Source organism: Pteropus vampyrus, unplaced genomic scaffold, assembly GCF_000151845.1.
Source record: "Pteropus vampyrus isolate Shadow unplaced genomic scaffold, Pvam_2.0 Scaffold572, whole genome shotgun sequence".
Taxonomy (NCBI): Eukaryota; Metazoa; Chordata; class Mammalia; order Chiroptera; family Pteropodidae; genus Pteropus; species Pteropus vampyrus.
In genome coordinates, this window is record NW_011889353.1 from 957,747 (window position 1) to 984,475 (window position 26,729).

General features: G+C 34.1%; 1 protein-coding gene across 5 annotated transcripts; it reads right to left on the minus strand.

Annotated features, from left to right (window-relative positions):
* Positions 1 to 1,335: 1,335 nt before the first annotated feature.
* Positions 1,336 to 26,569, minus strand: FAM92A (family with sequence similarity 92 member A). Of its 5 annotated transcripts, XM_011384383.2 has the most exons (9): positions 26,260 to 26,550; positions 25,532 to 25,766; positions 23,237 to 23,305; positions 22,175 to 22,276; positions 19,565 to 19,570; positions 18,231 to 18,335; positions 9,042 to 9,155; positions 4,103 to 4,222; positions 1,336 to 2,546 (listed from the first exon to the last, which is right to left on the minus strand). In XM_011384383.2, the coding sequence occupies exons 1-9, from the start codon at positions 26,283 to 26,285 to the stop codon at positions 2,457 to 2,459; spliced, it is 867 nt and encodes a 288-aa protein (XP_011382685.1). In that variant the 5' UTR covers positions 26,286 to 26,550; the 3' UTR covers positions 1,336 to 2,456. The 5 variants fall into 5 exon arrangements, with proteins under 5 accessions (XP_011382685.1, XP_011382684.1, XP_011382686.1 ...); XM_011384382.2 differs by lacking the exon at positions 19,565 to 19,570 and having other exon boundaries at positions 22,136 to 22,276; positions 26,260 to 26,556; XM_011384384.2 differs by lacking the exons at positions 19,565 to 19,570; positions 22,175 to 22,276 and having other exon boundaries at positions 26,260 to 26,559.
* Positions 26,570 to 26,729: the final 160 nt, after the last annotated feature.

Sequence of the window (26,729 nt, forward strand, 5' to 3'; positions counted from 1 at the left end):
CAGCGTTCTTGAGGAATGTATGGAAGACAACACTTCTCAAATATAAATAAAAGCTAAGATGAAACGTAAAGAGAAATATTAACGTAGAACTGTGGTGTAGTAGATAAGAGGCTAACAATAGTAAAAACAAACTTTTAATTGTATAATTACTGAATTGATATGAATAGTTAATTTTATTCTGTAATTAGTTTGATATATTTTTAAACAACTTTTTTAAATAAAAAGTTTATTATACAAAGCTGACTTCTACTGGTTGGGAGCCATTTTTTCATCTCTCTTCCCAACTCTGCCTTGAGTGATATGTTGATAACCGAAATTGGCCACGGTGGAGTATTACACCATGGAAATTGGCAAATACAACAAATCAGGGTGTTTTCTACCCCCGAGAGCCAGCTTATGAGCACACCACCAATTTCAAACACATTAAAGAGAGAAGGGTACTAAATCCTCCTATATCCATTATCCAGCTTCAATAATTATAGTCACTTGTTCCCTTTCTCCTACTCCCAGATGTGTCAGGTACACTAGGGACATACTGGTTCAATTTAATACCCAGTGCCATTTTAATTAAACATTTTTGTCTAGAGGGTATGTGAAAAATGCAGATCATGTCTTAATCTTATAACCAAGAATAGGTAAGGATCATATTAAGAGTGCACTTTTATCACTAAGAAAACTCAAGAGTAGTGGTTCTTGGTCTGTGCATCACCAATAGGTAGTGACCTTGTCACCTGTTTTTGTTTTCAGTGTCAGCTGTTATTTATTGAGCTGTGTTACTATGTATGATCTGTAATTATATATGAGTTAACTATCATTTAATCCCAATAACTAAAATAACTTTAAACCTATTTTAGAGATAAGAAATGGAGGCCTTATAGGCTAAGTAACCAGTCAAGGTTTTTTTGTTTGTTTTTTAAATAAGCTGTTTTTACATTTTTAAAGGTAGTTACATTTTAAATGGTTATTTAAATACCTATGTAATACCCTTCATTTTGTCTCTGCCCACTTATTGTAAAAATATTTACTGCCTAGCCTTTTAAAAAGTTTGCCAACCTATGTCTGGTCTGAAAAACAATTTTGATGAAAGTATTATCATGTATAGTATTCCTTTTGTCCTCAGAATATTTCTTTGAGGAAGGCAGAGCATACATTTTATATCAGAATTATTTGCTGATTGCTTTACATCAGATATGCTTTGACTGAACAGATAACAGCAACAGATGCTCAAGAGAAGTGAGTTGTTATAAACAGCAAAAGAAATACTATAACTCTTTTTTCTCCCAAATTTAATGTGAAATTTAACTACCGAGAAAATAAGTATGCAATGCTATCCTGTTTCTTAAGAATATCAATTTATTTAGGATTTTAAAATGTTTTGAATATTTTACTTAAAAAGTACTGAAGTAATTGCATCAGTCAGGAAACAGTGTTTTGTTAAGAACAGAACCATGAATAACAAAGTCAAAAAGCTTTCTAGAAAGTTTTTATTTTTCTGTTATGAATGATTGCTTTTTTGTTATTTTCCCAAATGATTTTATAAATTTCCTAATTTTTACATGCCTGACTGGAATCCATGAAATAAAGTACAGTTCCCCATCCAAAGAAAAGCATGAGACATACTGAAAAGCTCTGATTAAATTCTTTTACATTTTTCAGGCATAAGAGTGACTATACATTTATTAGGTGGTAATTTGGTAAAACTTTTACAGATTTTTATATATGGTTTCCATGATGTTTTCTTAGCTATAATTCCACCAAATTATAGCTTTCCAAAAGTTGTACTATGTATAGCTTTAGCATGATAGCAGTTTTGTTTTAAAACCAGAAACAGGCTGAATGTGGCTTTCTTTTTAAAGCTAAAATTTACACTTACAGTTATAAAACACTGATGACCTAGGTTCCCATTACTTTTAATCGAGTGATTATACTCTTGTCGAAAAGTAAATTGAGGTATTAAATGATGAAACTTAAGGTTGTAAAAGTGAAAAAAGGAAAAAAAGACTTGTCTTTTTGATTAAGGCTTATGGAATAGAATTTATATTTAATCAGAATGACTATTCTAGGACCCTTTTCTGGTAACGAAAGCATGGCATCTTAACCTAAAATAAGCAAGTTAAATTATTAAATGTTTTTTTTGTCATCTACTTTTGCAACCTCAACCAGGTATGGTACACTAATTAATATGAAATACTTTTGAAATACATAATTTTTTTTAAAAAAATGGAACCTATACAAACATCACATACTGCTAGACAGGATGTTTAAATGACTGGTGTGTAATATTTCTTAAAGCCTTCATTTTTGTCAACATAAATTTCCTTTAATTATTTCCCATTTCCAATAGGATTTCATTTTGAAGTTTAATATATCAACCAGTATAAAGTTTCACAATTTAGTAATTCTGGATTTCAAATAATTTAAATTAAAAATGGAAATGTGAAGTTTACTTAAGAAAATTAATTTTCTTCTTCTGTTACATCTAAGTCTTCATCCTCTTCATCATCATCTTCTGGTTGTTGATCCTTTCTTAATCGACAAGTGGATACCTGTTAAACACATTTTAAAATATCCTAACTTAAAAATATTTTTACATGTTTGGTATCTTTTTAGTATGCCCTTACAGAGAAGGGCACACAGAACAACTATTCCAGAAAAATGTCCATAAGTATTAATTTTTAGTAGTGAAAATTCCCTATGAATTATTGTATTTTAAGGTAGAAAAGAGTCATAGGTTTTCCACTCATTTATCATGTTATTTTTGAGTAAAAATGTGAAATTAACCATTTGATTCCAGTTGGATACCAGCACTTCTATAACATACTTTCAGAGAAAAGTATAGTCTCAATATATTATAAATGCCAAAATATTTTAGATTAAACAATTCTTGGGTCACAAAAACATGTTTGAATGAGTGATCAAAGGGATGGCAAAAACAAGACTATTTCAACTAGGCTTTGAAAATAGTGTGATTTAAATGGAATGAGTTCAGAATCTGAATTCACCACTGACTTACCAGTGGGTCACCTTGTTTCAAACCTTTCTGAGGGTGATTATACCTCCCAGGGAACATGTGGCAATGTCTGGAGACATTTCTAATTGTCACGATGGGAGTTGGGGGGGTGTGTGTGTGTTTGTGTGTTTGTGTGTTTGTGTGACTGGCATCTTGTCAGTAGTGAAGCTGCTCAACATCTTTACAATGCACAAGACAGTATTCTCTTCTCTCCCACCAAATCATCTGGCCCAAAGTCAATAGTGTGAGGTGGAGAAACCCTGGGATAATGTATTCTATACTTAGGTAACATCATTAGCTCTAAATAGTCAAACAAAACTTTGTAGAGATGCATAAAGCAGTAAATACATGCTTAGAAGAGAGTCAAAAGAAAATAGTACGTGCTGGGCCAAATTTAACATTATATTTTGAAAATATTTTGCTCTATTTTAAATTTCTGAAGGCAAGTTATGTAAAAGGGCATAAGCTTTTTAGGTGAAGAGTTGGCAAGTTATGGCTCAGTTTGCTTTTTTTTTTAAGTTTTATTATAACACAGCCGTAATGGTTTTTTAATTTATTTATGGCTGCTTTTTTGGGACAGACCATATAGCCTGTAAAATCTGATACTTTTCTCTGTGGTTCCTTAGAGAAAAAGGTTGTTGATCCTTCTCTGTTCTAAGTACCAGGTAACTGAGGCTTTCTAGGTATAGAAGAAGTGAGAAAATTGGCTTTTTACCTAAAGATCTGCTTTTGGATCTATGATAATGTTCAGGAAAAGCCCTTTTTAGGTATAATTTCCAACAAGTTGTGGCAGTGGGACTTTAAGCAGTTTGACTTCAGAATCTATGCTCTTTATATTATACCAGAGAACAAATCTAGAATAGCATTTGCCTGTCCTTTCCACCTTTGTTCTTAAGTGTTCTGCTATAGAGAGTAATATTATAGAATAAGAAATATATTAACAGCCACACCTAGTGCAGTCTAATATTTTACCTAAGATCATAAGAGAGGGTAAGTTATATGAAGTCATATGACTCAAGGGAAACATTTTTAGTACTAAACAATTCCAAAGGCACCAGCTCAAAATCCTTTAAATTATGGTTTCTAGCTCACCTGTCCTGTTCCAGATACACACTTAGCTGACAGTGATCTCTGGAGAGGCGACTTTGAATTTGCTCTTACAATATCTAAACGAGATGAATAATCTGGTGGATACAGAGAATTTCGGAAAACCTGTTGCAATGACAAAACAACATTATAGATACTAAACAATGGAAATCTAGAAAGCCATATTAAATTCCTTAGTTAAGAGTTTTTAAAGCACTTCCTATCCCCAGACAAAATTTCAATTTTTTATTGTAAATTTAAAACAAAAAAAAAACAAAAATATTTAAGTTGTAAAGAGGAAAGCTAAATTTGAACCATGTAAAACACTGATGGGTCCTGAAACAACCACTTGCGAGTTTGTCCTGGGGAAATGTGAAAGTTCCTACCCTTGAATATGCAGGTTAGCAGGGAGGCTGCAGGTCACATCTTTGATTCTGTTCTGCCTATCCACAGCTTCACTGCAGTACTTTTTATAGTACATCACATAAGAGTAAATAGGAGCCACTATATAGATTCCAATCTCACTAGGATCTGGACTGTCATTACTTTTCAGTTCTTTTTCCTTAAAGCAAGCAGTAGTTCCAGACCTTACCACTTTAAACCTCCCTGGTTTCTCTGTCCATTCTCTTACATAGAGACTAATAGGTAAGGTTATCAGACGTGAATTTCCTCAGCTTCTCCCTTTTTTCCCTCAACTATAAATGCCATCTTTTCTTTTTCTTATTTTTTTAAAGTTAATATCATTTTGATTCTTTCCAAGGTGCATTTTTCCTTTTTCCAAAACTTCAAACCGACAAAAGCTTGCTTTCTCTACAGGTTCCCTCCCCCAGCAAATAAACTCAGGATACTTATTTTTTATTTCAAGGTATAAATTTACTTAGAAAACTTCTCAAATATCCTACTTCATCTCCATTAATTTGTCAATAAACTACAGTTAGGCTTTCACCTTCCACTGAAATTACTCTTGCCAAAAATCACCAGTCTTTTTGTCTTCATCTTGTCCTGAAACAGTTCCATGCATGCCATCGCTAAACTCTTTTCATGTGCTAGCTGCCCTATTTCTTCGCATCTCCGTTTTTACTGCTTACAGTGTAAATATTTTTAAAAGGTTTCCCTTAGGCCACTTTTCCTTTTTTGACACCTTTCTCTGAAAGATCTTAACTACACAGTTTAATGGCTACCTTTCAATCAATTCTCTATAGACTCTCTTCTAATAGCCGCGTTTATGCTCCCAACTACCTTCTGTTCTAGATCAGCACTGTCTAACAGAACTTTTCTGAGATGACAAAAATCCTTGCTGTTCTGTCCAAAAAGGCCACATGAGGCTTCTGAGCCCTTGAAATGTGGTTTCTGTGACTGAGGAACTAAACTTTGTTTCAGTTTAACCTTAAATACCTACATATGCCTAATGGTTACTATACTGGACAGTTTAGCTCTAGATTTCACCTTTGTAATGAAAGACATTACCATATATTTAGTAGACTGAGCTAGAAGCCTGAGCATTCTCCCTAAATTTCTCACCTTAGGTACTTCTATTTTAATTTTTGACGCTGTACATTTTTCTTTATAGCTTACTTGGAATTATCTTACTAAAGACCAAAATATAATTCCTATACCAAAAAACTTTGTGGTTCCTAATTACCCAGATGCCTTGGGTGACACCTAAGAGGCTTAAGATAACCAAACCTACCCATCACTCTTCACTTCTAGCCTATAGACCTATATGAACATGTTATACTCTAGAGCAAGGTGCCCAGTTTTATCTTTGCAACTTTTCTTAGCTTAAGATAAATCAATGGTAAATGAATGATGTGAACATGAACTTAATCCGTATGTTTTTGGGGAAAAAAGGAGACCTAGACTTAAGGATGCCTCTACACATTTCTTTAAATCTCAGAAAACTATGGGACACAAAGTAATAAAGGGATGAAATTTAACAAGAGGCAAGACTTATGTTTTAGGGCAATTTGGGCATGCTGGTTAGGTTATTTAGCAAGTTACTAAGGACCCAACTATATTTTGGTGCCAGACGAGAAACACTGGCATGCTAGTATGATAAAAACCTGCATGACTTATTAATCAACTGGTATTTGGAAAGGATATGTTTTTGTTAAAACAGCATTCTTTTTTTAACTTTTCTAGCAAAAAAAGTAGGAAGTAGAAGACAACATACAGCCCTTGAGATAAAAGTTTAAACCCGTTAAAATTAGTCTTACCAAAAAAACCAGATTTACAGGAATATTAATGTATTGGCAATAATGCATTTTCCAATATGGTCCAAGATCTCTTCTAGGAGCGAGTCTCAAGACTTGAATATGCTCCAAAGTTACTACTGCACAGAGAAAATGGGCCTGACTATACTGGACAGTATACTGTAATTTTTTTTTTTTTTTTGTGAAGAACAAATAAGATGGTTTGTGATATAGCTAGATGCCTACCTGCAGAGAATTAGGTGCTGCCACAATGTCTCGGGAGTTCTCATAAAGCATGGACTACTTAAGAAGAATAGCAAGTTATTTCTTTGTCCCTCTCTGCATACTTTCTTTACTTGTTTCCAAGAAACCTTATATTTAAAGGATTCTTTCTCTTCTTGGTACCTGTTTGATATAATTTTACTTCCCCTGGTCCTACAAATCTCCCCAGATTATACTCTCTTCTCCACAATTTCTGTATGGCAAAACAGTAATAGTTTATGCCTATAATTCATTATGCCTCAGACCTCCATATATCTATATGCTCTTAACTGAAAGCTGTTGCCAGGTATCCTTCAAGCTTCTAATTAAGAAATCATCCTTTGATTCTTTAGACTATTTAGAATCTTCCATTCACATTACACTCACAGTACACTGTATTTTTTTCTCTGTGGGACTGGTCACATTATAAAACTTTAACAGTTATACATTTTTTTTAATGTCTGAATTCCCGGTAGACTTCAGTTTCTGCTTTGACAAGCTGGACCATATCCAACTTATAATGCTAAATCCTCAGCACTTAGAATGGTGCCTGGCACATGACAGGTACTCAATAAACAATTGTTGAATGAACATTTTATAAGGTAAGTACTATAAGTATCTCCATGTTAGAGATGAGGATGCTAAAGTATGAGGAAGTTAACTTGCTCAATATTTTCCAGCTAGAAAGTGGGGAAGTTGATACTCAAAAACACGTCTACCATATAGCGCTGAGATCTTTAGTTTTTTTTATGATTCTCCTCCCACAAGCTACCTATCCAGCTGATTAAAAATAGTGGTAAGAAAAGTTGGAAGTGGTGTGACAAAAAAGATATCTAGGACTTCTGGAATAAGAAACAAAATTTTGGGGTTCAAAGTGTTTGCAGGAGCTTTAGTGTCAGTTAAATGGCATGTCAAGGGTATTAGAAAAAAGAGAATGAAAATACTTGTAAAGGAGACTCTAGTCAAAAGGAAAAGTGGGAGATCAGTTTTTAACATGGTAATCAATGCACTTATTGTTTCTGCAGGAAATGGTTTAGGACACTCATCAAGAACCACACTTCTGGCAGTAGAGTGTAGAGAGGATAAAAACAGTGTCTTTAGTAAGTCTTCTGGGTTTGGCTCCCAGCTATGTTACTTACTAGCTATGAGAACCTCTGGGAAGTTTCTTAACTTCTCTGTGCCTGTTTTCTCACCCAAAGAAACAAAATAAGTATTTTTTTTACCAAAGTTGATGGGAGGATTAAAATAATATAATCAAAGTGCATAGATCAGTAGCTGGTCCAAAGTAAATGCTATACAAACATTTGCTATTTTATTTTACAAATGACAGATAATAGCTAAATCTATTTGTTAAACAATAGGACATGAAAAGGAGTGAAAAAGTTTTATTTGGAAGGGATGAACACTTAGGAAGCTATCTATTGAGAAACAGTAAATAGAAATATGATCATGTAGGCATAACTGATATAAAACTGTGAGACAGATTTTGGCACTGGAAAACATAATAAAACATGTACCTTCATTTTACTCAAGCTGGTTTTACTATATTAATTTTCCCAGAACCAGTTGAGTAGTGGGAAGAGAAGACCTAAGGGATCTCTGTGGATAGTTAGTGAAAAACAAACAAACAAACAAAAAAATTGGGGGAGATCTTTGAAATTGCCAAATGGAAGGTGCTCCCAAATTCTCTCACTTGTTAATAGAGAATCATGGTTATATCTTGAGAACACATGGCTTTTTTCACTTTATGAATTATCTCTTGAATTTTTATCTATTTCAGCAAAAATATACTTTTGTTGCCCCCCCTTCCCACCCGCTTTTGAAGTAAGGGGGTAGGATATGTACCCTTCAGATATGTTTACTGGAGCCAGGCTTTGATATTTAATTGCTCTAATGTTAGTTGGCCAATCAGATTTATTTGCATTTAACTACCAGTACAGAGCAAGCCTTTTATATAAAACTTCATTTATTTCATAGTTTATTGATTAAGTCACACAAAACTGGTTAGATTCTAATTCTGCTATTTACTAGCTAAGTGACCATGGGCAAGTTATTTAAAGACTTTAAACCTGTTTCTGTAGTTGTCAAAATTAAAAGAATAACAGCACCTACCTCACAGGATTGTGCGAGGAGTGAGAAATTGCACATAAAGCTTTGGGTATGGTGCATGGCATAAACACTCAAATGTTAGCTCAAATTGATGAATGTTATTTTTAGCACACTTAAGTGACATCATGTCAAAATGATACATTTGGCTTTATTCAGATTGTATTTTACTGGCTATTAATAAATTAACTCTTAGAACTTTACTGTGGTTAATTTGAACAGTTAAAAAATAAATAGAAAATCATGAAGTTCAGCTATTTGGGACTGCACACAATAACAAATAACCATTGTAATGTTCTAATTTAAGATATTTTTAACCAAACAAATGCTATGTTTTAAGTATCTACATATTAATAGAAGAACTGAGTTTAGATAGACAGTCCTACCTCTAAATCTTCTTCTTCATCAATCTTTTGTATATTTTGGTAGGCAGCAGTGTAGACCTCTAAAGCTTTGCCGTGAAATAACATTTCAATAGTGATAAATTCTGAAAATATAGTCTAAAAAACAAATATTGGAATTTAAACAATCATAAAAATTGTCTGGCGAATGTTATAAAGATATTCTTTATTTTAATCTTGCCATTTTATGAAATGCAAAGGTATCTGTTTTTCTGCAAGGCAAATGAAGTTTAGAAGATAATGAATAAAAATAATTGCAAAGACCTTCTGCAGCTAAACCTTCAAATTATACAAAATATTTCCTATCTCACCATTTACTTATTTTTTTAGTCAGTTTTATTTATACCTTACAATTGACATCTGTGATAAAAAAAAAGATCTGAATAAAATATGTGCCATTATGTACTCTGTTTACCCTGTGCCTATAAGTATTAGATAAAACAGTTTAGTTCTGAAGCTGGTATTTTAGCAATTCCAACTGATTTTAAACAATAGAATGTTTTTTAGACAGGAATTATATCCCATCATATTTCTGGCTATATGTTACTTATATTCTCAAACCACAAAGAAATTACTTGATGATAATTATATTCCTATCACTGATAACAGCAGCATACATTCGCATAGAGATTTTTAGCTTATAAATATATGATTTGACTATCGTTGCTCAGCTAGAATGTTCAAGCTTGGATCTGATTCTTCATAAGTTATAGCTCTTGCTCATACTGTGCTGTTCTTGCTGGAAACAATTGTCTTCACAAATAAACTGTGCAGGTAATCTCTAAGCATGATGACAACTTACGACAAGGAAGATCATGAACAAAGAGAATGAATGAAGATGTGCATGTTGATCTAGCAGAAGATAATCAGTAGGTAGGGAAAGGATAAAAACCAGACAAGTTTTTAATTAAATAGGATCTTACCCTTTTGTTATTTTGTCTCTTATCAAATGAAAAATAAGAGCATTAATGTAGAAGTGGGCAAATATGAACAAGGTAGAAAACAATCAAGCATTGTATTTAAGCAAGATAGAAGAGATAGGTTAGGCTAGAAGGCAAGAGTCAAATACATATTTCTGTTCATTCTTGCTCTTCTGTGTTAACCAGCCAGACAGGAGTGATCCTTCATTTTGGAAGAGAGACATACAGGTATCTCTCAGTGTCCTGTAATTTTTTTCTCCATCTCCATTCTATCTTAAAGGTTAGAAAAATATTTAAGGGAGTCCTAACAGACTTCTGATCACTACTCAATGGAAACATCTGTAGTTGAAAGTAACCCTCCTGGGGTAAAAGCACATAGGTCAGTTTGACTGCAAAGACTGCGTTCTAGGTTAAGAGATTATAACTATATGACTAACAATTACCCTTTCTGTCACTTCATATAGGTCACAGAGGGCTCTGGTATCCTGGTCTAGTAACTTGACAATAAATACCATTATGCCAAGATACAATTTTGGATTTCACACCAAGAATCTCCAGATACCCAGGAATACCTTAGAGGTGAAATGGCTTTTGACTAGGGTTGAGACTGTCTCTTAGTTGTCAGTCTTCTAAGATAGTTGGCTAGCTAGAAAGGGGTCAGTTGGCCTTTAGGAGCATGGAAACTCCTAGAAGAAAACAGAACTGGGAGTCAATGACAAGCTCAAACACTAAGGACCCCTACTTGCTTCTTGGTCTGCTGCTTATTTTAGGTAATAGGAGCAATCAAGCACAGGCTTACATCTTTCCTGTGAATCTTAAATTTAAGATTCTCTACCTTTAATAAACAAACTATATAAATATAATATAGACATAGTTTGATTTTATTTTTATTCAAGGCTGTAACAGAAATTTTTGTTTTTCAATTACTTAGGATTAAATTAGAATTGTAGAGTCTAAGGCCATGCTACCCTGAACAAGCCAGATCCTGTCTGATCTCAGAAGCTAAGGGTGGGGCCTGGTTAGTACTTGGATGGGAGACCACCTAGGAAGACCAGGTACTGTAGGTGTAAAAAATAAGGGATTGTAAACTGACAAGGTCCTTGCAATCTGTGAGGTCAACCAAGGGTTGCCTCACCGAAGTAAATAAACAAACAAACAAATAAGAAAGAATTGTAGAATAAGACCTTAGACTTGTTTAAGGTGAGTACCCAGGGAACTGGTGAACATACATTTAGAATGTCAAACAATCAACTCTTTTTTTAATTTTTCTTTCTTAGATAGAGGATTTAGAGACCATCTGTTTACTTATGTGGATTTCTTTACAGGCATACCTCGTGTTATTGCACTTTGCTTTATTGTGCCTCACAGACAGTGCATTTTTTCTTTATATAAATTGAAGGTAAGACCCTCTACCAGCAAAAAGATTACGACTCACTGAAGGCTCAGATGATGGTTAGCATTTTTTAGCAATAAAGTATTTTTTAATTAAGGTATGTTTTTAGACATAATGTTATTGCACTTATTGGAATACAGCATAGTGTAAACATTAATATGTGCTGAGAAACCAAAAATTCATGTGACTTGCTTTATTGCAATAGTCACTTTATTGCAGTGGCCTGGAAACAAACCCATAACATCTGAGGTATGCCTGTACTTAGGGGAGAGAAAAGAGGTATTTTGTCTTTATAAAATCACCTGAGAAATAAAAAAAGCCTCATATAAGGGATTAAGTTTAAATGAAATAAGTTGAGTATTATCTCCTATTTTTAAATATTTCTACAAATGGAAATTCTAAATCTTTAACAGACCATCACACTATTTAATAACTAGTGAGATCCAAACAGTTACAACTTTATTACACCTAAATTTGTTTGTTTACACTTAATTCAAATCTATTCCACTTTGATAACTTTGTGGAATATGCAAAAATTTCAAAACAAAAATTTTCAAATATTTGAATAGTTATTAAATTCCTGATGGTCAAAATCTCTGATGAATGTGATGTCATCTCTAACAATTTTTTAATACTAGCATCTTGGTGTTATATTCCCCCAAGCTGATAAGCCCTGAAAAATATGTAGATGTGTCTGTCACTAAAGAAATAAACATTGTGTATTTACATTCTCATTTTAAAAGACAGTGACCAACTTTGAGTTTGTTAGCATTTTCCATCCTCAAAATTTAATTTCAGTTTGTGATAAAAAAGCAATTTAAACAGTATCTTTAATCATGAAATGGCTATTATTTACTACTTGCAAGGTGGGGGGATATCAAGTTTTCTGATACTTTGGTTTAGTCCTTTATGGTCTGACCTTTTATTTCTTAACAAAACTTGTATTATACACCTCTATAAGACTGGAATGGCTGTGCTAATTTTTTATACTGTCTATTTTTCTGTGAAGAACAGTGATGGGGAATCTGTGGCACTACTAAGCTAGAATCCTAGATTTGGAATTTTTGACCCAAGAGCCATGAAGCCTTAAGATTATCACAGAGAAGAATTATATCTCTGAGGATTGTCAGGAGGGAAAACTGCCAATTATACTCTTTTATTTCTAACCAGAATTTCATAAAACCAAAAACAGGTATAAAGGAGAATAATTTCAAAGAACAATAATGCTAGGTGACAACTGGTATAAATAAGAGAGAACATGGAAAACATTATGTTTCTGTAATAAAATAATTTCAATGAGTCACTAGAAAGGTGGTAGAACTTTCTAGGGCCCTATCATATTTAGTAATAATTTTCTATAAATATAGCTAACTTTCAATGACCTCATATAATCTGTTTATTTGGAATGGGTCAGTATGGTCAGGGACAGAGGCATTTTGAGTTACTTTTTTCCTTCCCTTTTCATTTTTATTTTGTGTTACTAGAAGACACATACTTTTTATTGGTGGGGGTGGGGCAGGAGCTAATCTGAAATTCTTTACCCATCTGTAAGTATTCTGTAAAGCAGGATGGTTAAGAATATGGGCTCTGGATTAAGATAAACCTTGGTTCAAATTATGACTGAAACATACCAGCTATGTAATATTAAACAGTTTATCTGCTCTTTCCTTCATTTTCCTCATCTATAAAATGAGAGAACAATAGTATCAACCTCATAAGTTTTGCCTTAAGAATTAAATGAGTTAATCTAAGCAAAAGTATTGTATGGTAACTGGCTTAGAGTAAGTGTCCAACACAAGTTAGATATTTTTATTGCTTAAGAAGTAAACCAGCTAAATTTGAAAAAGTTCATTATCCTAATATTAAAGCCTCTATCTGCTTTAATTAGCAAGTGAGATATTTAACAAAAAAGTTCTAAATGGTCTTGTTTAAAGTTTGGCAAACAAAGGGGAAATGACAGCTCTCCAGAGTAGAGGCTATTCAATAAATGATGTCAGAAGAACTTCCTATCCGTAATAAAGTTAGATATCTACCTCATATCATATGCAAAACACAACTGCCAGATAAAATATTTAAATATTTAAAAAGTCATATAAATAGTAGAAGAAAATATAAGCAAATATTTATATAATCTTGAGGATGAAAACCACCTTTCTAAACATGACACCAAGGCAGAAACCAAAAAGACCAATAGATCTAGCAACAAAAATAAAACTTTAAAGTTGACAACGCACAATAAGCAACAAAATGCAAAAATACATTTGCAACATATCTTCTCTTTAATATAAGGGGTTAATTGTCTAAAGAATTTCTACAACTTAATAAGAAAAACGCCAACACTAAAAAATATAGGCTAAGGATAAGTGTGAGTAATTAAGAAAGAAATAAAATGTATCATTAAATATATGAAAAGGCACTCTGCTTCAACATTAGTACCAATGCAAATTTAGACACTGATATTTTTAATCTATCAGATTGGCTATTGAAACTACTACTCATCATTGTTATATTAGGGTGCTCATGCAAGGTTTTGTAGGCATGTAAACTTTGTGGACAGAAGCTTCAAAATAGGTATTAAAATTGAAAGTGTGTTCTTTGAATCAGAAGTACTACTTTTGGTAATTTATCCCCCCAAAATAAATGGACCAGCAAAAACCTGATGTTTAATGATGCAGTGAGATCTATAATTGCAAAAATAATCTAGATGTCCCCCAGTGAGGACTGGTTAAATAAACTAATATGTCCATATAGCAAAATACTATGAGGATACCAAAAAGGATGATATGATCTATGTTTCTTAGCACAAATATGTCCATGATATATTAAATTTTAAAAAGAGATGCTACATGTGGTCTGGTCCTATTTAAATATAACTGCATAGGAATAATAATATTACCTTCCTTAAGGATGTTTTGAGGGATAAATGAGGTTTATCTTCATAAAATGCTTAAAATGTGTGACATAACAATGCCTAAGAAATGTGTGTTGTTATTATTACCAACCATATCTCTTATGTATATGTGTATAGATAAAAAGTCTGAAAGGGTATAAGTCAAAACACTATTTCTGATTAGTGGGATTATTATGTTTTTCTCAATTTTAAAAAATGTATGGTGATTTTATATTTATAAGAAAAATAAAGCTATTAAAAATTAAATTTAGAAGATGTTTCTTGCTCCTGTTAGCTACTTTACCACATACTGAATTTCTACTCTTATCTATTCAAGAGTGACCCCTGGTCAAGATCCTTTTTGTAGGTCTGAGATTCTCTAGATACTCACCATATAGTTGATGACTTTTCTTATTACATGGGAAACAAATGGGACTGTGATTTTTCTTCCATATTTTGTATACTAAGTTCCATACCAACTTTTCTCAGAAAGACAAATTCTTTGTAAGGTTCCTATGAAAAGTCTTGGTCTAAAAACTATGCTACCTCTCTGATTATTGCTGCTACCAAAATTTAGATGGACTTGTTGATTAAACCCCACATCAAACACGGTAATACAGTTATAAACAGTGAAGGACCTACAGAACAGTTTCAGAACCCTAATAGACTCTGATACTGATTTCTGGAACTCATTTCTGGAATTTTGCTAAGAGTTGTGTGGGGTCAGCATTAAAAGCGTACGTTGCAGATGACATGATCTGGTATGTAGAAAATCCTAAAGAATCTACTAAAAAACTATCAGAGCTAATAGATGTGTTCTGCAGGGTTGCAGGGTATAAGATCAGTGTACAAAAGTCAATTGTATTTCTGTGCATTTACAACGAAAAATCTGAAAATGAAATTAAGGAAACAAATTCATTTATAATAGCATCAAGAATTATAAAATACTTAGGAAAAAGTTTAAGAAAAGCACAAAACTTTTATATTCTGAAAAATATAAACACTGTTAAAATAAATTAAATAGATAGAAAACATCCCATTTTCAAGGATTGGAAGAATTAATCTTAAAATGGCAGTACTCCCCAAACTAATCTACAGATTTAATGCAATCCCTATCAGAGCCCAGCTGACTTTATAGAAATGGACAGGCTAATGGCAAAATTCATACTAAATTGCGATAGATTCAGAGTAGCCAAAACAATCTTAAAAAAGAACAAAGAGGAAAAACACACCCTGATTTTAAAATTCACTACAAAGCATTACTAATTAATCAAGATAGTGTGATAATGGCATAAGGACAGACATAGATAAATGAAAGAAGATGCGAATCCAGAGACAAAACCATGTCAACTTTTTAAAAATATTTTAAATATTTAAAAATCAACAAGGGTGCCAAAACTAGTCAATGGAAAAGAACAGTCTCCATTCAACAAATAGTGGTGGGACAATTGGATAGTCACATGCAAAAACTGAAGTTTAACTTTCAGCTCATACCATATAAAAATATTAAATGGGTAAAAGACCTATATTAAACAAAAAGTATAAAACTGTTAAGAAAAAACAGAGATAAATCTTTATAATCTCAAATTTGGCAATGAACCAAAAGGATGAACAACAACAATGAAAAAATAGATACACTGGACTTCATCAAAATTAAAACTTATGCTTCAAGGAACACCACTGGAGTAAAAAGAAGCCACAGAATGGGAGAAAATAATGCAAATCATACATCTGATAAAGGACTTGTATCCGAATATATTAAGAACACTTACAATTCAATAATAAAAAGAAAACCCAACTAAAATGCAGGCAAAGAATCTGAATAGCCATTTATTTCTTCAAGGAAGATATACAAACGGCCAAGAAGCATAGGAGGTAAATGTAAACCAAACCCACAATGAGATACTACTTCACGCTCACTACGATGACTATAATGAAAAAGTCTGATTAATAGCAAATACTGGTGAGGATATAGATAAACTGGAACCCTCATATACTACTGGTGCAGCTATTTTGGAAAAACAGTGTGGCACTTTCTCAAATGATTAAAGAGTTACCATATGATCCAGCAATTAACTAGGTATATACCCAAGAGAAATGAAAATATGTGTCCATATAAATACTTGCATGTGAATGCTTATATCATTAATCACAACAGCCAAAAGGTAGAAACCACCAAAATGTCCATCAGCTGATGAATGGATAAATGAAATGTGGCAATTGGCCACACAATGGAATATTATGAAGCTATAAAAAAGAATTAACTGATACATGTTACAATATGGGTGAACTCTGATAACATTATGCAAAGTGAAGGACACCAGTCACAAAAACAACGTATTTTAGGATTCCACTCATATGAAATGACCAGAACAGCCAAATTCACAGAGACTGAGATCAGAGGTAGTTGCTTAGGGCTGAGGTGGGAGTATGGGGGTAGCAGGGAGGTAAAAGCTAAAATCTATTATATCTCGCTTTGAGGTGATAAAAGTGTTCTAAAATTAAGTGGTGACAGTTGCACATATCTGAACATTAAAAACCACTGAACTGTACATTTTAAGTGGGTGAACTGTATCAATTTTTTAAAAAAGTGGGTTTCTTCCTGTCTTTTTTTTGTGTGTGTGACTTTCCTCTTCCAGGGGCATGATACAGCAGGCAAAGAGAAAAACTTGGAAGGCTAAGGCTTTCTCTTTGTGCACCCTCCACTGTGCAGTCCCTCACTCCATGTCCTACTGTTTCAGGAAATCCCAGGTAGTAGTAATTGTAGCTGGGAATTCTGCACTCATTCACTCTGCCCCAGTTTTGTAATTGATGGTGCTCAGAGAATTAAAAACACCTGTAGAGGTAGCAAGCATGGAGGCTGAATAATGAAATGAACTAAAGAGAAGCCTTTAGGTGGTAGTAGAATCAGGCATACCTCACAAGTCTCCATTCTCATTTTTCAGGTTAAAGTGAATTATTTTAATAACTTTTCTTTCTCAATTTAAGAGGCTGTCAGTGATTTTAAAACATTAATCCAGTTTATACTCTCCCACGTCAGTAAAGAGGTTTGTCTCAGGGCAGCTTTCTGAGATGCTCGTAGTACATAGCAATCTACTATTAGACAGCAGAGTGCAGACTGAATTGAGAAGTTTAAAACTTTTTTTCGTCTTCAGGACCAAACTGGAGACACTTCTGAAATCCTTTGAAATTGTGATAGGGAATTAAAAAAAGTACAAATCAGTGTTTCATGAATTAAGTGGCAGATAATACTTACTGATAAGAACATAACTTTTGAAAACACAATGTTTTTTTTTGTTTACAGTTGTAAAATGACAAAAATATTTTTCTTTAAAGCTTGTTCCAGGAAAATTTTCAGTGAGCCAAAAAGCATCTTTAGATGACTTGTTTTAAAGGACATACTATAGTTAAAAACGATCCTCGAAATCTTCGAGATGCTTATGAAAAAGTCATTGAAGACCTAAAGGCCATGATCCTGAAAGTTTCATATCTCCTGATGTGTTACAATAAAGCAATTCTTGTGACACCATATCATGGTGAATGCACGTTTACATGGTTGGCTACTCTTACCCAATTTATTTGATAATATGTAGTTATTAGAAAACTTAATGCTATAAAAATAACAGTGTATTATATAGAATATGGATAATACCACCTCATTCTCATGGAGTTGCTGTAAAGATTATGTAAAGTGCCTGGAACAGCACCTGATACAAAAAAAATAATAAATGTTAGTTCCCTTTGATTAAATAGTACTTGTGATAAAAAGCTGTATATTTGGCCTCTGTTTGGGAATGTAGCCCCTTGATATATCATTGTTTCCATAAGGAAATAAAATTTGATACATTTTTATTTATATCTTTTCACACAGACTATGGGCTAAAAATAGCAGTAATTTAAATTTCCCATAAATTTAAATAAAACAAAAAGGTTAGAAAACATGTTATGAACCTTAACTGTTATTTTATTACCTTTATATCCTTTATTTTCTGCTTTTCAAAATTGTCAATGGTTTCCTCCAGATGACGAGTTGTTCGGGTAGCATCCATTGTAGCTCTCTGTAATTCAGTTTCTGCCTACAAAAGATGAAAAAAATTAAGTCAGAGTCATGCATTTGAGTCTATTAGTAAATGCTACCATTGCAGTATTAGCTTTTTGGCATTACAATGTAAATGTTCAATAATATATTTTGCCACATAAAATAAAATGATCCATATAATAAGCACATGCAGAATAAAAAACTTTATTAAGTGATGTGATTCATGATCTCAAACAAAAACAAAACTCCTCCCTTTCTTTTTACAAACCCATTTTTTCCCTATATTACCCTTGGATAATTTACTATAAAACAATTTGTATTTTCTCCTGCTTTCGCCTTTTTCACTGGGCTATCTAATGTAGTCTTTTTCTCCTCACTCTCTCTCTCCCTTTTGTCTCCTCACCAAAAGAAAGGTCTTGTGATTTAAGTATTTTCAATTTTCTAGTTCTCCAGATGTATTAACTGTTTCTAATTCTGTAATGTTCTAATCAGGTAGAGCAGAATATTCACTACAAATATTTATTTCAGCTTGGAATTTCTATTTGTATATTCTTATTAGCTACCAGTATTATACTGTTACTAGTTAATTCTTATATAAAAAATATATATACACATACATGCATATATATATGTACACACACACACACACACACCAGCAGCTAATAAATTAGATGACAAGTCTAATGTTTTACTTAATATATTCTAAGTAATATACAAGTACTCATACTATCTAGATTTGTGTTGTATGATCTTGTTGTACCATACTTGGTGGTACTAGCCACATGTAGCTATTTATACTTAAAATTAAATTAAAATTTAAAATCTGGTTTCTCAGTTCTCTAGTCACATTTCAAGAGCTCAACAGCCATATATAGCTAGTGGCTACAGTACTGTAAAGTACAGAACATTTCCAATCTAACCATGTATTTCTCTTTAAAAAGCATCTCTTCCTTTAGGACAATAGTTGCCCAAAAATATTTAAGATTTTTTTGTTAAACAGTAACATAGAGATTTTAAAAGACAGCCCAATTTTCTGATTAAATTCTTTCTAATAAAGTTTTGTTTCCTATGCTAGTATTATATTTGCTCAAAAGTATCACATATCATCATTTAACAGTTAATTCATGAGAAAATTTGCATTTGTCATCAATGTTCTGTGACACATTCTGACATTTAGCCCTTGCTTTTTCAAGAAAATGTATAAATTGAAATAAGTAAAAGGGTTTACTATAAGGATCCATCTTGACACACCATTTTATTACCCACCTGTGACTGAAATTTTTCATAAAGGAAAAAATACATTTCAAATAGAACAATTTTTTCAATAAATTAAAATCATGTACTCTTATAGAATTATATACTCTTGCAATTATACAGTATAACTTTATATTGGTTATATATACTTACAATAAGGTTAATTCAAACATAATTTCAAGATACTGTGCATTTAACAATATATTCATTTATACCTCTGTGCGTGTATGCTTGCCACATAAAATGTCATTTTTTTTAAAACCACACAAATGTTAATCATAACCAGTAATCAAAAGCAATTTTCTATATTACTGGGCTTGGGATTTTAAAAAATATAACTTCAACACAGAATATTCAAAAGTAAACGAACTCCTTTGAAGATTTATCAGTTTGAGAAAATTTTTAAGTTAGAAACCTTTAACTTTTACTAATGAGAATATTCACGAAGACTAATTTCTTAATGCTATTTATTACATGTGACTCATGCAATTCTTTACTTGTGAGTTCTTCCTTTTTATTTATGTCTTTTTCTTCCCCATTTATTGATAGTTTCATTTAAAAATTTGGAAAGGTAGGGAAATTTGGCTAACCTAGGAAAGAATGGGGAAGCAGAAACCATAGCTGGGACATCTGAATCTTAATCTACCATCCTCCAGCAATTACTACTCATTTCCTAAAGTCTCAAGTCCCTTTACTCCAGCATAGTAATGTGCCCAAAATTACACAAAGGTGTTTTTAACAAAGAGGATAAGGATTTCTATTTCTACCTTTTGTTGAAAATTCTTCAAAATTCTATCATGTACCAATATGAGTAGGAAATGGTTTTGATTAAAATATGACTCTATGAATGTCAGTATATTTAATAAAAGTACTCACGAGTGCAAAATGGCTTATAAAAGGGTGAGCTAGATTGGTGTTTTTCAAATTGTGTTATAGTGGCATCTTGTTCAGAAGCCACTGAGGACCTTGGGGGTGAGCAGGCAGAACCGTGGGATCCTTCACCCCATCCTCTTGTACCACAGCTACTCCATTTTATTTTACATATTGAACTTTAACATGCTCCTTTTGAACAGTCCAATGAATTTCAAGGGTCTCTCCTGGTATTTTATGATGGTATGACTGAATATTTTTATATTTATATCAAACATATTTATATGTAGATTGTCCTTTATTTTCTTATCTCCAGCTGACAAAATCCACTGGATTCATAGATCTTTCTCAGTGAGCATAGCAATTCACTTGTAGCAGTAATAATCTATTTAGTTGTTGCATGTTTTCCCCCAGGTGAACCTGCAGACCTGCTTCATCTACAGTATAAGACGACTCCCTCCACAGCAGTGTTTACAGAAGAGCATCTATGTTGGAAACATTTTTGTTTCAAGAAGAGATTCATTTTTGTGTTGACTGTCTATACTAAAACCCTCGATTCAAACTGGACAGCTGCTCAGAATTCCAGATGTGACATTTTTTCTGCCTTTATGTACTCTCCTTCACACAAAACAATAAAATTTTGACCTCTGGCTAAATTCTTAAAAGCTAGTGACACCCCCTGACTTCTGCCTCAGTCCCTATTTGTCAGTCATAAATTTTCCAGCATTCTCTGGTTTGTCTGACTTGCTTAAAACCCAGATTCTATAATCTCCAGTTTGTAGATCTTAAGCCTCAACTGTCTAGATGTTCCTATCTCAGCCTCCAATGGGTAGTCCCAGCCCTGTGGCTGCCCATTTTTGTTTATTACAAGGTTGGGCATATGTACCTTTGGTCCAAAGGAAGGAGGACCAGGCAACTGGCGTAGCCCCAAATCACTGCTCAAGGGATTCCCCTCAGGAATGGAGGTGTTCTGGAACCTCAAATGCCCCCAAGGAGCCACTCCTCATGTGGTTTCTGGCTGAGCTGGGCAGTAAAAACCTTAAGGAAGTAGGAAGGAAACATAAAAAGGAATGGGAAAAAGAGGCAGTGGGATAAATTAGTACTTCTATACAATTGCACCTATCCCAGTTGCTGGCAATTAGGCACTATTTTCTATTTTGTTTAGTCACAAACAAGGCACATTCTAGTTTAAGCAACAGTCATTCTTAACAGAAGAACCTTGTTACAGTAGACACTCCTATCTAGATCCCTTGGTGCCCAGCCATGGACATCAACTATACTCCTGAACTCCTGAAGGTCTTGGTAGAAGTCATAATTGTGATTTTAAAGATGAAGGGAATTACATTGGGAAAAAAGATTTTCCTTCCTTTTCTCAAAAGCAGGGCATATAATATTGATATGATTAATGATAGATCTTTAAGTTACTTTTTATATTAATATTTAGTCATTATCATATGAAAAAAATCTCAAGTTTGAATTTACTCTTTATAAAAACATCTACTTTTATGAGTGTTTTATTTTTTGAATATCTAATGTGGAAAATAATGTAAAAGGGACTGAATTAGGTGGTATATTCTCTTTAAAATTATCTGATTTCTATAGTGAGAATTCATAAGTGCATGTGTTTCTTTTTAACCTTTATATTCAAATTCTTTGCATATTTAAAAGTAGAAATTAATCATTTCCACATATATTTACTTCTGTACTGCATACCTTACAAAACATTTTTTTAAGACCAAATTCAAAGGATACAATAACATGTCGATCAGATGGGTTTCGCTGACGTGTTCTTTCTAACTGAGTTAACTGCTTAGCTTCTCGATTCCTTGCTGTTAATGTTGCTTTGAGGTCATCCTGTAAATAGGCATTTTTTTGTTAATAAAAATCTGTGATTTAAGAAATAAAATGCACTCTGATTTAAGAATGGGAGAAATGGTCCTTGTTTGATCCAGGCATCGTTACCAAAAGAATTATTACTACTGCATAATTAGTGTGTATCTTTGTGTGTGAGAGTGTGCACATGTGTGGTTCTTTAGTATCCCCTCAAAATAATGACACAGACAAGATAATTTCAATGTAAAACTATAACCACATAAATATAAATATGTATGTAAAATTTTGATTGTGGTAGTAGTTACATATATATACACATTTGCCAAAACTCAATGAATACTTAAAATGGGAGAATTTTATTACATGTAAATTATACCTCGGTAAAGTTGATTTAAAAAACAGAACTGTGGGGATGTAATGTATAGCACGGTGATTGATTAATAGTACTATATTGCATATTTGAAAGTTGCTAAGAGAGTAGATCTTAAAATCTCTCATCACAAAAAATATTTTTGTAACTATGGATGGTGAAGGATATTAACTAGACTTATTTTGGAGATCATTTCGCAATATATACAAATATTGAATCATTATGTTGTATACTTGAAACTAATTTGTCAATTATACCTCAATAAGAAAATAAAACTTCGTCACATTCATTTTTAGTCCACATGTTATTGGCTGCTTTGAAACAAAAGTATAAACTTATATTTAGTAAAATAATTTCTATTCGTATATTCTTAAAGACTATAAATATTAAATATTTTAAAGTTTCCATAATAAAAAATGCTACATGTTGCTACAGTAGTATATTTAGTAAGCTCACTAAAAATATTTCATTATTCTCAAAGTTCTAAGAAATGACACTTCAGAGTGTGTAAAAAGTGACTAAATACTACTTTGTACTTTTTATTAAAAGGACAACTATTGGAAGCCTTATCCTCTTCACCAGAATAGTAAAAAAATAATGAATTTACTTACCCGTTTCATTTTTACAATGGTTCCATAAGCTTTCAATGGTTCAACTACTTTGGCTTCAAGTCTTTCAACCTATTGAAAATTATTATAAAATATAACTGAAAAGAAACAGACATATCGAAATTTTAATTCTGAACTAAAACCTGTGCTTTTTAACCTGAACATAATTACTACACAGATTAATTTAAAAAATTTTAAATTAAAGTGTTATAGTTCAATTTATCTTCATAAAGAATAATAACCCGAAATTGAAAAGACTCAGAATCCAACCTCAAACACATTCAAAACCGTTAAGCTGTATATTAAATATAAAAGCAGAAAAGCACCTGGTGTGCAATATGACAAGAAAACGTCTCAGGTTTCCAAGGAGCTCATCCTTGTCACACCATCATGTTTCTACCTCAAAGTAGTAGCTTTTGGGTAAGCTTTAAGACATCTCAAATTTCAGTACAGCTACCACTTTCAGTGTGTTTAGCACGGTGTTGGATACTTTACATACATCACCTCCAAAATGTAATAATAGCCCAGCTTTCCAGATAGGAACATCAAAGCTGAAAGATTCAGCATATTAGAAACATTTAAAATAACACAATCCTCGAAAGCAGGAAAGCTTAATACCATTGATTAGCTGTAATTTTTTTTTCTGAGAAGCCATTCATTAATTAGAAAATGATAAATGGTTTCAAGTGTTGCTGAGCTGTCAAGCTGTATGACTGATCTCTATTGAGAATTAACCAGATTTAAAAAACATTTTATCACATTTTAGGCAATTTTTTTACTAATAGAACTAGTAAAAGGCACTGAGGAAATGAATTTTTTTAAAGGCAAGTATATAGCAAAAGAAAAATAATTCTTGGACATTAAAATTTTCTTTTTCAAAATAGGTAATACAAGATGACACATATTTAACTGTTTAAAATGAACATATATTATTTTTGGAGCAGGAAAAAGCTTGATGATACATGTTTCTGAGAACATTTGATGATACAATCAGTGAATGCATTTCATATTGATTTTTCTTTAGCTTTTATAAGTAAAATGCATATCAATGTTTCATTTTAAAAGATTTTAGAAAAACAAAGAAAATCAACTTCTCACTGAGCATTTAAATATAAGGAACCCTAAAATCAAAACCATGAATATTCAGGATAGGTTAGTTGATATCATGTCAAATAATCCATACACTGATTCTTCAGTGTATGGATTACTCGAGTCTCATTTCTGTTCTCCTTTTTGTTGCCTACCTTTTGTTCATTGTTCATTAGCATCTCCACCATTTGGTAAGCAAGGGAAATAAAAAGGAGAATAAATCTAAATCAATTTACTTTGCTATTTGATAAATAGCATAAAGGTTTTCTAGAAAGGGGGACTGAAATTATTAGCTAACATGGGATTTTAGGGTTATCTGTGAGTATAAATTATTTTTGAAATAGTAAGTACCCAGTTATGTATAACGGTTATTACAGAAAAAATATGTCAACATTTTCCCCAAAACTACCCCCCAAATGTAAATGAATAACAATTATAGGTTCAAAGATCATTATACCCTTTTTTTTTTTTTTTTGATAATTGAAATTTCTGTATTAGGCTTTAAAAAACCACTGAAAGCACTGATAAGTGCCAAAGAAGCGATGCAGCTCTAATTGGGCAACTTCTGACACATTAACCTGTACCTTGAAACCTAAAATTAACATAACTGAAAGTGTTTATGAGGTACTACAGGAAAAAGTAGGCTTTTAGAAAGAAAACAATTACAACCCCAGCTTCTCACCTTCCCCCGACCCAGCAGAAATCTCCCCAGTCTCACTACTGGTTTGCATCTATGATATAAATCAGTGCTTTTTTTTCCCCCAGTGAAACTTTCCAGAGCATGGAAGCAGCGAAGATTTCTTGTCCATTCATTATTTATTCACTCATATTACCATTCCCAACATCTTCCATCTCCAGACATACTTTAAAATATACTTACATGCACATAAAACACATGCTCCTTTTCTTCCCCGTGGGCACTTTGTTTACACCCACTGTAAATAGCCACTCCTTGGCCCAAAAGTGGCAAATGAAATGGGGAAATTTAGGATTTCAAGATACCTTAAAATTTAGTTTGAAAACGGTAAAATCACAAGAAGCTTCAAAAAATCTGGTAAAATCACAGACTCACACAATGTTACAGACATAAGGGAGGCTTATCATCAAGTGTGTGTTTACCACTGCAGATTAAAAGTGAGTCTTCAGGGTTTCTCCATCCACTACTTCAGGACTCATTCATAACAATGACGCTGTGACCTCACTCCATACCTCTGCTTGTCGATAGTCCTGAAGTTTGGCAAACTCATCAGCAAAGTTTTTCAGGCCCTGCTTTAAATTTGGGGTCTCCGTAGAGGCATACACGTTGATTTCATTCACCAGGAGGTCCGCTTTGTCTCGCAGTCTGGCAGTTTTCCGCACATAAGCAGCAAAGATTTGGCACAGTTCTCCAAAATGCTTCTCCACATTTGTGACAGCATCTTGCAGTTGTCTGGTTTGAGCGTCCCTAGAGAAAAAAGTGACGCAGAAAATAACTCATTCTCATTAGGGACGAAATGGCTTCATCTTCATGTTAATTTGACATGCAAACACTCTCGGGGCACTTGGCGGCTTCTCATGAGGCAGAGTCCCCTCTAGTTTCCCATTCTGGGCCTGGCCTTAATATCCCAACAGTGTAGGCGCTGGAAGAGGCCCGGCTCCCGCCGCCACAGAGCGGCGGGGTGGCGGCTACTAGGGCTGCTCAGCCTGGGCACCCGGCTGCTTCCCGGGCGTCTACAGCGCCCGGGACAGTGCGGGGACTGAGTACAGCTGGCCCGGCCCCGGCTTCCGGGGCTTGGTGCAGCACGGCGAAGCAGGCCCCAGAGCGCGGCGGGGAGGGCCGGGCCGCCGGCTAGGGATCGGAACCCGGCGCAGAGGCCTCACGGAGAGAGGCGCCGCTTCCCCCCACCGTGCCCTCGCGTGTGCGGCACCTCGGGCAGCTGGGACCCCGGGGCTGTTACCGGTTTTCCAAGCTTCGCCTCAACATCTTAGTTCGCGCACCGCGGGGCCCCTCGACTGGGGTCCAACGACGGGCTCCGATGCGCCCGCGCTTGCGCTGGGGCGCGCGCAGACGCCGCCGGATCCCGAGAGCCCGCGCCGCGCGCCGCCGCGCCTTCCCGTCATTTCTACGGCAAAGCGGCGCGCGTCCCCGCGGCCAATACCCGAGTCAGCGACCCCGGGGCGACAGGAGGGACCAGCGGCTAGGCCCAGCCGGGTGCCGCGGCGCCTTCCCGCCCGCGCTCTAGCCCGCTTCGTGTATCTGCACTTCGCGGACGCGGATGCCTACTGCTGGGCCTTTCATCCTCCTGCAGAGTCGCGCCGACCCAGCGCCGGTCTCCGGTCCGTCGGGCTGGACTGTGAACAAAGGAGGAAAATTTCAAGCCAATCCGCCAGTCACTAGGAGGGAAACGCAAAACTAAAGGCCAACGGG